The following is an 11,492-nucleotide window of genomic DNA, read 5'->3' as shown; positions in this document are numbered from 1 at the left end:
ACAATTTGATGTTCATTGATATGACTGGATATTCCGTTGCAGAAGACTTCGCGCTTCAGAAATCCTGGTTTATTCTCGAGTACATCCTTTTCTTCATATTTTGCAGACGTTTCACCAATTTGTAGTTAAGATGATGTTGACATGTCGATATTTTCTTGCTATTTTCTAAATCACTGAGGCGTTTCTATCTTCTTTAATGTTTGTTCTTAAAATGGGAGGAAAGGCTCGAACTGAAAGAGACGCCTCTTGTTCTCTCGCAAGCGCATTACAATTGACAAATTTCCACCTCTTTCAAACATCCTTCTATATATAGTTTTATTTTCGAGTCATGAAAATAAAAATATTAAGTACTAACACTATATTGCACCCGATATTTAAAGCTGTTTTCTCTACTTGTGGTAAAACACAACCATCACATTTCCAGACACGTATATATACGTCTCTGACATTTCCAATTAAGAAATGAAGTAAATCGTTCAGTTTTAAGTTCAAACTTTGTCCTATAATGATTACAATCAAAACTGTCGATTCCCAAGTGATTTCGTACCACAATTGGATTTTACTAAAACTGGTTGAAGCTCTTTTATATCATATACAACTAACCATTTCACGTGACGGAAGTGAGAAAATGGCGACCACCGTTAAAGTTGTAATGAAGAGACTTGTGACAGTGACACTAAGGGAAGTAACTCTGGAGATCTGAAGGTTTTACTGTTATAAAGAAAAGAAATTAGATAAAGGAAGAATACAGATAAGCGGAGAGGATAGACACAAGTAGTTCATGTCCATAGGTGTAATATTAAACTTCAAGTCGTTTATTTCGGTTAATGCAAGTCTAGCCAGGACGAAATAGTGTCGGTGAAAAGTCCACGTTATCTAACATATAACGGAAGATTTATTACACTTTGGCATTCGTTTACACATACACAAACTTGATCATTGGTAGATGATGTTGTCTCTTTAATCCCCGTCTACTGGAATTGTCCAAGACCACCATTTCTGTTAGTTAATTTGTTTCGTACACCAAAAGTTGACGTTTGGTGTATGTTTTGATGTAACGAGCTTCAGTCACGATGTAAACCACTCCATCCTTAAAAGGCTTTACAACGTATAGTAATTATCATAAAACCATTCGGTACCATGGTCCTTTTCAGTGAATGACGTCATTTCCTAGATATTTCTGTTTTTAGCCCATTTCCGTAAAAGCTTGTTTTTCATGTCTTTGGTTCAAACTGTGAAAATGGGTTCATGGAATATAGTGATGACGTAATTCGTTCCATTCCGAAGTAGCGAAGGAAAGTATTGCGGTCATCCTAAATGTCATCAGAATATTAATAGACTGGATTACCTGCCTTACATACTACTTTTCTCCGCTAGACTGCGCTCGCTCGTTGTATTTTCGAAGCGAAGTCTAGCGGAGTGTAGCTAAACTACGGCAGACAATCCAGTTTAAATCCAAAACGGCGTCAGTTGACCGCTTTTTTTCTAGCTGCAAGCTCCTCGGAGTATTTGTCATCATAAGTCCGTGAGTTGATGACGTCATCGCTTTTTGTTAGGGGCTAGCTCCTCATAGTATCTATCGTCATCAGTCTGTGTTGCCATCTCGTGTACCAACATGTTGACGTTTGGAGTGTATGTTTTGACGTAACGAGTTTCAGTCACAGTGTAGACTACTCCATCCTTAAAAGTCTTCACTACGTACAGTAGTCCACAAACCACCAATAGGAATCCTGCAACGCATACGATTTAGGTCATATATACAATAATTTAGATATTTTTATCGATTGAAACGATAACTTATACGACACAGTAATTAATAGGTATACTTTATAATTAATTCTAAAAATATAGATTATTTGGTGAAAGTGAACTGTATCAAACTAAAAAATATACATTTCTTGTACAACTTGTATTAACCATCCGCTATTATCAAACTACAAGCTTACCATTAATAATTCCGAGGATGTTCAAACTATACACTTATATCCAATAATTCCGCGACATCTCGCAATATAGCAACTACCAACTTACCACCTAGAATTCCGAGAACATCCCGAAATTAAAAAGCTACAAACTTACCACTAATAATTCCGAGTATATTCCGCATGCCCTCCATGAACACTGGAACAGCCAGGATAAGATAGACAACGCCTTTCTTCCAGTTATCAATCCACATGATGACTGACCAACAGTGACAACAACAACCTTCTCGTCTGTGAGGGACAAATATAAATTTTCTAGAATTGTATTTCACATGTTATTCTTATATTTTTGCTTAAACTGTTGTTCCCTCAGCAGTTAAATAAATAATTTGTGTACATATGTTAGTCCCAGCTTTATGTTAAACTTTTATACTTCATCAACAGTAAACGTACATCACGTCACCAGAAACATCTCCCTTTGTGAAACGTCCGTGAAAGAAAAACTTCATTGCTGAGAACGGTATTGTAACAAGTGTCGGTTTACTTACTTGCAACATGCAGATTTGTTAATGATCCACGTCAGTTCAAGCAAGGTAATTACGATACTGGCAGCTCTGAAGAATATGTGATCAGAATTTTAAAATGATTGTGAATAAATTACACTATTCAAAATTAACTTGACTGAATTTCACAGATTTCCTGAAAAAGAACTCTCATTATCTTCTTTATTTTTTCTTAAACACCAAAAACGTACACGACTTCAACATATACATGACAGGTGTCCCTTGTAAAATTCGTATCCATGTATGTATATACTTTGCAATCCAGATGTTAATGTTAGGAAAAAGACATTTGGCCACTAGGACCTTGAATTTCTAGCTTTATGTTCTTGTTTGTCGTGGTGGTGTAATGGTTAGACAGCTGTAGAAATAGATCGCGAATTCGAGACCCTGTTAGACCACAAGCCATAAGTTAGCAACCGTCAATTTCAATATGAATGATTTAATAAAAACCTATTTTCCTTTTGTGCCATATGACACCAAGCGATACTCAACTTACCACGATAACCAGGATAAAATGTGTTGGCTCGTACTATAACAAAAACCAAAAAACAAAAGAAAAGTTTGCCTTGCCACCTTAAGCATCGTTTGCACGTGTATTACAGCTTAATCAAACATTCACATTGTATCTCAAAATGTCATGTGGATAATTTGAGAAACGCTGAAAAATGGCAAACTTCTGGCGTTGTAATGTCAGCCATTATGTTATTTCTCTGTTTATACAGTACCTGAACCGCGCATGTTGACAACGATACCAGGTATGGCAGACCTCGAAAGACAAGACTACAGAGAGGGAAGACTGACTTCTGTGTAGACAGGCAAGGCAAGGCCCCATCAACTGACTCGGAGTGTAGCGAAACGTCAAGGTTCCCTGTTATCCGACGTACCGTCAACAGAGGTTTAAACAATACTTCTGTGTAGACGGGCAAGGCAAGCATGTGATCACCGGACATGAATATTATAGGACTTGGCTAATAATCCATTGGTCTGGTGAAGGCCACGTTTTTACTCCGACAGACGACACGGTTCGTCTTTTTAGACCAAACGTATCACCAGAATCACATTAGCGGCACAACAACAGCGTCTGGCAGTTTGGAGATGCTGTCATGACCTTGACAGAAGTTTAAATGGGCATAATTACGGTGATAAGATCCTACGGCCTTCAGTCGTCTCGTATTTTGATGCCCGTGCATTGGCAGATCAGCCTATCGTAACGGATGACTATGTTTAACCACACAACCCGACTCCTGCAAGATTACCTTCACCAAGAGATGCTCAAATGGCGTGCAATGTCACCAGACATGAACCAGATTGAGCATGTGTGGGGAAATCTCGGACAAAAAGTCAATACACGACATCCAAAAGTTCAGAGTTTCAGGAATGACAGAGGTTTCCTCAGAACAAGCTTCGGTGCCTGGTCAATGGTATGAGACGACGAGTACAAGAACTGTACCAAAAGCGTGGTAACTACACCCGAAATGACATTCCATGCCCATTAGAACTCCTTGAGAAGTTTATTTCCTTGATCAGTTAACATATTTTGATGACTTGATGACGTATTCTCTTTTGAATGTCCTTTTTAAATTGATACACTTCCGGTTCTGTAATTTTTTCATAACGACTTTGTATAGTTTCGTAAGATGCCTAAAAACATTCCTATATATTCTGTTGAGTTGCCATCGCATAGTTTTCTTAGATATATGGTACAAAATATGGCCAGTCTGATATATGGTTTGTCCTTAAGATATGGACAAGCGTATATTGAGAAATATTATTTTTCTATGTGCAATATGAAGCCTGGACGTGTTTAATGCTCGTTAGTTTGCCTGTTGGTTCCGTTGTTGTATTCCATGTTCCCTTTTTGAGAACGTGATATTACTTACTTGGATTGACCAAGATAAGTAAAGTGCGAGTCGTCGATGAATCAGAAGACGCTTACTCCTCATTAACACCTGGTCTTATTCTCTTTGCACTTTTTCAGGAGTCTTCGTATAAATCTTTCTTTTTAGGTTTTACCCTAGCTTTATTGAATTTGAGTTTGGATTATGATTATGTTGACATGTTGGTATTTTGTTGTTTCTGTCCTAGCTTTATTGAATTTGAGTTTGGATTATGATAATGTTGACGTGTTGGTGTTTTGTTGTTGTTTCATTATCTTCATTATCACACAAAGTATTGATGAAATGTAGAAATAATTATATTATCATTATCAGATCGTTGTGTCGACCTCTTACAATGTTAGTAACTGTTTGATTACTGTAAACACTTACATGAGGTACCAGCCGAGGTACAACTTCGGATCTACGTCTGGTGGATTTTGTATAGAGTACACACCGGCTCCCCACATTACTACAATGCAATCAAAACTCAAACAGATTTCAGGTGGCATTCACACGCAATATGAATATCAACTGAATAAGGGGAAATTTGATAAGGGGCATAAGCGCTTCATGTTGAATTTACCATTTTCCATATGACATTCATAATGCTCAAAAATACCAACATAAAAAAGCAGTTCAAATATTATAGTTATTATTTTCAATTTTCATCGTTTCAAAAGGGAGAGAAACCTTTCACTGCATACTTGGAACATGCTTTCAACATTGAAAGGTTATAAGCTGGTAATCACATCTGACTTAGACACGTGAAAGGTAACAACATTAGCAATATCATAAAACTGTATGTTTCTAAGTAACCCATTGTCTTGTAATGGCATTTATGATCATTATAAAAGACAAAGACAATGCAATAAATGTTTGTATGAAAAAACATTTGTCACCACCATAAAAACCATAACAAGACAATTCTAAGCTTCTATATACATTTGTGTATTTCCTTCACATGATGCTGTAACTGAATATTCCCTTTTCATTCGTGGGGATGGAGGGTAAGGGTTGAAGGGTTAGGGGTTGGGGTAGGGGTGAGGGTTAGGGGTTGGGGTAGGGGTGAGGGTTAGGGGTTGGGGTAGGGGTGAGGGTTAGGGGTTGGGGTAGGGGTGAGGGTTGAAGGGTTAGGGGTTGGGGTAGGGGTGAGGGTTAGGGGATGGGGTAGGGGTGAGGGTTAGGGGATGGGGTAGGGGTGAGTGGTAGGTGATGGGGTTGGTGAGTAGGGGTGAGGGTTAGGGGTTGGGGTAGGGTGAGGGTTGAAGGGTTAGGGGATGGGGTAGGGGTGAGGGTTAGGGGATGGGGTGAGGGTTGAAGGGTTAGGGGATGGGGGTAGGGGTGAGGGTTAGGGGTTGGGGTAGGAGTGAGGGTTAGGGGTTGGGGTAGGGGTGAGGGTTGAAGGGTTAGGGGTTGGGGTAGGGGTGAGGGTTAGGGGATGGGGTAGGGGTGAGGGTTAGGGGTTGGGGTAGGGGTGAGGATTAGGGGTTGGGGTAGGGGTGAGGGTTAGGGGTTGGGGTAGGGTGAGGGTTAAAGGGTTAGGGGATGGGGTAGGGGTGAGGGTTAGGGTTTGGGGTAGGGGTGAGGGTTGAAGGGTTAGGGGATGGGGTAGGGGTGAGGGTTAGGTGTTGGGGTAGGGGTTAGGGTTGAAGGGTTAGGGGATGGGGTAGGGGTGAGGGTTAGGGGTTGGGGTAGGGGTGAGGGTTGAAGGGTTAGGGGTTGGGGTAGGGGTTGAAGGGTTAGGGGTTGGGGTAGGGGTGAGGGTTAGGGGTTGGGGTAGGGGTGAGGGTTGAAGGGTTAGGGGATGGGGTAGGGGTGAGGGTTAGGGGTTGGGGTAGGGGTGAGGGTTGAAGGGTTAGGGGTTGGGGTAGGGGTGAGAGTTGAAGGGTAAGGGGTTGGGGTAGAGGTGAGGGTTGGAGGGTTAGGGGCGGGGTAGGGGTGAGGGTTGAAGGGTTAGGGGTTGGGGTAGGTGTGAGGGTTGGAGGGTTAGGGGATGGGGTAGGATTGGGGTTGGAGGGTTAGGGGATGGGGTAGGGGTGAGGGTTGAAGGGTTAGGGGTTGGGGTAGGGGTGGGGGTTGGAGGGTTAGGGGATGGGGTAGGGGTGAGGGTTGGAGGGTTAGGGGATTGTGAAGGCGTGACACTTGGAGGGTTAGGGGATGGGGTAGGGGTGAGGGTTGGAGGGTTAGGGGCGGGGTAGGGTGACTGTTGAAGGGTTAAGGGTGGGGTAGGGTGAGGGTTGAAGGGTTAGGGGATGGGGTAGGGTGAGGGTTGAATGGTTAGGGGTTGGGGTAGGGGTGAGGGTTGAAGGGTTAGGGGAGGGGGTAGGGTGAGGGTTGAAGGGTTAGGGGTTGGGGTAGGGGTGAGGGTTGAAGGGTTAGGGGTTGGGGTAGGGGTGAGGGTTGGAGGGTTAGGGGGCGGGGTAGGCGTGAATGTTGGAGGGTTAGGGGCGGGGTAGGGGTGAGGGTTGGAAGGTTAGGGGGTTGGGTAGGGGTGGGGTTGGAGGGTTAGGGTGGGGTAGGGTGGGGGTTGGAGGGTTAGGGGGTGGAGGTGGGGATGGGAGGGTTAAGGGGTAGGGTTGAGGGTTGAAGGGTTAGGGGTGGGGTAGGGGTGGGGTTGGAGGGTTAGGGGGCGTGGTAGGGGTGAGGGTTGGAAGGTTAGGGGGTGGGGTAGGGGTGGGGTTGGAGGGTTAGGGGTGGGGTAGGGTCGGGGTTGGAGGGTTAGGGGGTGGGGTAAGGGTGAGGGTTGGAGGGTTAGGGGGTGGAGGTGGGGATGGGAGGGTTAAGGGGTGGGATGGGGTTTGGGGTTGGAGGGTTAGGGGATTAGTAGTTGATGTCTGTAACTTGCAAGGCCTAGAGGTGAAATATCAATTTATATTATATTTCTCGTATTTTGAAAACCAGATGTGTGTAAAAAATACATTATGTATAATATCGATACTTACCAGCCAATGTCAGGATGGCCCATAGCCGGGAAATAACAGTGATTTTTGACAGGAAGGTAGAAGTTTTAGTTGGACTCGCCTCTGTACTGACGATTCTGTCCTTTTCCATAGCAACATACAATGTCCAGGTCACTTAGCCGAACAAACTCAATGTTACACACCAAGGATAAATCACCTTCAACGACAGAGGAAACAAATTGTTCACCTCAGCAAAACACTTAAAAATATACATACCTGTATTATGAATGTATACATACCTGTATTACAAATGTATACAATCCAGTACATTATATCTATATATATACCTGTACAGTATATCTATATATACCTGTACTATATATCTATATATATTTTTACTGTATATATATTTATACCTGTACATTATATCTATATATACCTGTACATTATATCTATATATACCTGTACATTATATCTATATATACCTGTACATTATATCTATATATACCTGTACATTATATCTATTTATACCTGTATAGTATATCTATTTATACCTGTACAGTATACCTATATATACCTGTATATTATATCTATATATACCTGTACAGTATATATATATATATACCTATACCTGTATAGTATATCTATATATACCTGTACAGTATATCTATATATACCAGTACATTATATCTATATATACCTGTACATTATGTCTATATATACCAGTACATTATATCTATTTATACCTGTACATTGTATATACTATTTATACCTGTACATTGTATCTATATATACCTGTACATTATATATACTATATATACCTGTACAGTATATCTATATATACCTGTACATTGTATCTATATATACCTGTACATTGTATCTATATATACCTGTACATTGTATCTATTTATACCTGTACATTATATCTATATATACCTGTACATTATATCTATATATACCTGTACAGTATATCTATATATACCTGTACATTATATCTATATATACCTGTACAGTATATCTATATATACCAGTACATTATATCTATATATACCTGTACATTATATCTATATATACCTGTACATTATATCTATATATACCAGTACATTATATCTATATATACCTGTACATTATATCTATATATACCTGTACAGTATATCTATATATACCTGTACATTGTATCTATTTATACCTGTACATTGTATCTATATATACCTGTACATTATATCTATATATACCTGTACATTATATCTATATATACCTGTACATTATATCTATATATACCTGTACAGTATATCTATATACCTGTACATTATATCTATATATACCTGTTCAGTATATCTATATATACCTGTACATTATATATATATATACACCTGTACAATATATCTATATATACCTGTATAGTTTTCTATTTATACCTGTATAGTATATCTATATATACCTGTACATTATATCTATATATACCTGTATATTATATCTATATATACATGTACATTATATCTATATATACCTGTACATTATATCTATATATACCTGTACATTATATCTATATATACCAGTACATTATATCTATATATACCTGTATATTATATCTATATATACATGTACAGTATATCTATATATACATACATTATATCTATATATACCTGTACATTATATCTATATATACCTGTACATTATATCTATATATACCTGTACTGATTATATATATATACCTGTACAATATATCTATATATACATGTACAGTATATCTATATATACCAGTACATTATATCTATATATACCAGTACATTATATATATATATACCTGTACAATATATATATATTTATACCTGTACAGTATATCTATATATACCTGTACAGTATATCTATATATACCAATACATTATATATATATATATATATATACCTGTACAATATATATATTTATACCTGTACAGTATATCTATATATACCTGTACAGTATATCTATATATACATGTACATTATATATATATATACCTGTACAATATATATATTTATACCTGTACAGTATATCTATATATACCAGTACATTATATATATATATACCTGTACAATATATATATTTATACCTGTACAGTATATCTATATATACCTGTACATTATATATATATATACACCTGTACAATATATCTATATATACCTGTATAGTTTTCTATTTATACCTGTATAGTATATCTATATATACCTGTACATTATATATATATATACCTGTACAATATATCTATATATACCTGTATAGCATATCTTTTTATACCTGTATAGTATATCGATATATACCTGTACATTATATATATATATACCTGTACAATATATCTATATATACCTGTATAGTATATCTATTTATACCTGTACAGTATATCTATATATACCTGTATAGTATATCTATATATACCTGTACAATATACCTATATATACCTGTACAGTATATATATTTATACCTGTACATTGTATCTATATATACCTGTACATGATATCTATATATGCCTGTACTGTATATCTATATATACTTGTAATATATATCTATATATACCTGTACATTATATCTATATATGCCTGTACTGTATATCTATATATACTTGTAATATATATCTATATATACCTGTACATTATATCTATATATGCCTGTACTGTATATCTATATATACTTGCACTGTATATCTATATATACCTGTACATTATATCTATATATATACCTGTACATTATATCTATATATACCTGTACATTATATCTATATATACCTGTACATTATACCTATATATACCTGTACTGTATATCTATATATACCTGTACATTATATCTATATATACCTGTACATTATATATACTATATATACCAGTACATTATATCTATATATATACCTGTAATATATATTAATATATATGTGTAATATATATTCAGATACCTAAACTTTATACCTAATTTATTCTTGTACTATTTATATACATACCTGTTGTACATATCTGGACATACCTGTGTTACATAAAACATCTCTTTATAACTATCTAAGTCTTTAGATCTTCTGTCTTATCCTAAGTATACGAAGGACACGAAGAATGTCACATGATTTACCCTGACACGTGCCTGTACTTCCCGTCAATATTCCTTACTCAGTAAAATCTACTATTCCTTCGGCACATAAATTTTCCTTTCAAGTCTATAGAAGAAAATATGTGTATGCCCACGTATTCTTCAACTCTAGAGTAAATAAGTTACGGAACAATGACCACACTTTCAATATACAAATTGAAATGTGTATAGCGGATAGATTTAACACCGGGTATATATACAGACACAAAGCGGGTAAACAACTTGAAATAAACATCAGTAATCTGTTTGTATTTTGTAATAGTATTGTTTTTATGTAAACAGTCCTAAATTAGCTACAATTAATTTGGATCAGTCTCTGATGAATGCTTTATGAGATAGATGTAACTGTTGACAAGTTTCTATGTTATGATTTTAGGGACAATTATCTGTAGAAATATACCTGTACAATTGACATGAAGACTATATAATTAGACGACTGTATTCAAACTTTGCCTTCTTACAAATACCAGTGTCTGTCATAGCATATGAGCTTTTAGTATTTTCAACTGCAGCAGAATGTTTTGGACATCGGAAGACAGTCATGTAACATATGTACAATGTTTATATATAATCTGATTTATGAATAATATGTAAAACACATTGCACTTACCCTCTGATTTAATGTTGTTCTTTAAAAATCATCCGAAATAAAATTTCATGACCGGAAATCCAAAATCGACAAATGTCATCCCTGTTTAGAAGTCGTTGGAATTCAATGTTTGATTAAAGTTACATCATAAAATCCATGTATGTTTCCATAAATGCAATGCAATCCCTTAGAAAGGGGCGTTCACATCAGTATATTGAGTGAAACAAAAATCCTAAAGAGCCATATGTTGCGACGATCACTACACCAGCTGGTAGACTTTTGAATATGGATTTATCATTTTGCTCCCTAGTTCGGCATACATACAGCACACAATTATGCTATTGACGAATGTACAGTCGAGTGTGACGGTAAATGTAGTTTGTACACAGTAAAACAGACATAACATTATATATATACAACGTGGTATTTACCTCACTATAATACTGTGATCAGCACCTCACTATAATACTGTGATCAGCACCTCACTATAATACTGTGATCAGCACCTCACTATAATACTGTGATCAGC

General features: G+C 37.1%; 1 protein-coding gene across 1 annotated transcript; it reads right to left on the bottom strand.

Moving 5' to 3' along the window:
* Nucleotides 1-1,491: 1,491 nt before the first annotated feature.
* Nucleotides 1,492-7,413, bottom strand: LOC132561299 (uncharacterized). The gene is made up of 5 exons (XM_060226024.1): nucleotides 7,305-7,413; nucleotides 4,753-4,831; nucleotides 2,471-2,536; nucleotides 2,080-2,213; nucleotides 1,492-1,730 (listed from the first exon to the last, which is right to left on the bottom strand). Exons 1-5 carry the CDS (start codon nucleotides 7,411-7,413, stop codon nucleotides 1,540-1,542), a joined length of 579 nt encoding a protein of 192 aa, XP_060082007.1. The 3' UTR covers nucleotides 1,492-1,539.
* Nucleotides 7,414-11,492: the final 4,079 nt, after the last annotated feature.

This window comes from Ylistrum balloti, unplaced genomic scaffold (assembly GCF_031769215.1).
Source record: "Ylistrum balloti isolate Yb309-2 unplaced genomic scaffold, AGI_CSIRO_Ybal_v1 Utg371192, whole genome shotgun sequence".
In the NCBI taxonomy this organism is placed as follows: Eukaryota; Metazoa; Mollusca; class Bivalvia; order Pectinida; family Pectinidae; genus Ylistrum; species Ylistrum balloti.
The sequence above is the reverse complement of the archived record's forward strand: the minus strand, read 5'-3'. Positions and strand labels throughout refer to the sequence as shown.

What these genes read in the sequence shown, in the direction of transcription:
- LOC132561299 (XM_060226024.1), bottom strand. Translation starts at nt 7,413, where the DNA reads ATGGAAAAGGACAGAATCGTCAGTACAGAGGCGAGTCCAACTAAAACT. An exon ending in AACAAATCTGCATGTTGCAA is followed by an intron (nt 2,214 to 2,470) that starts GTAAGTAAACCG and finishes TGTCCCTCACAG; the next exon opens with ACGAGAAGGTTGTTGTTGTC. An exon ending in TATACTCGGAATTATTAGTG is followed by an intron (nt 1,731 to 2,079) that starts GTAAGTTTGTAG and finishes TATGCGTTGCAG; the next exon opens with GATTCCTATTGGTGGTTTGT.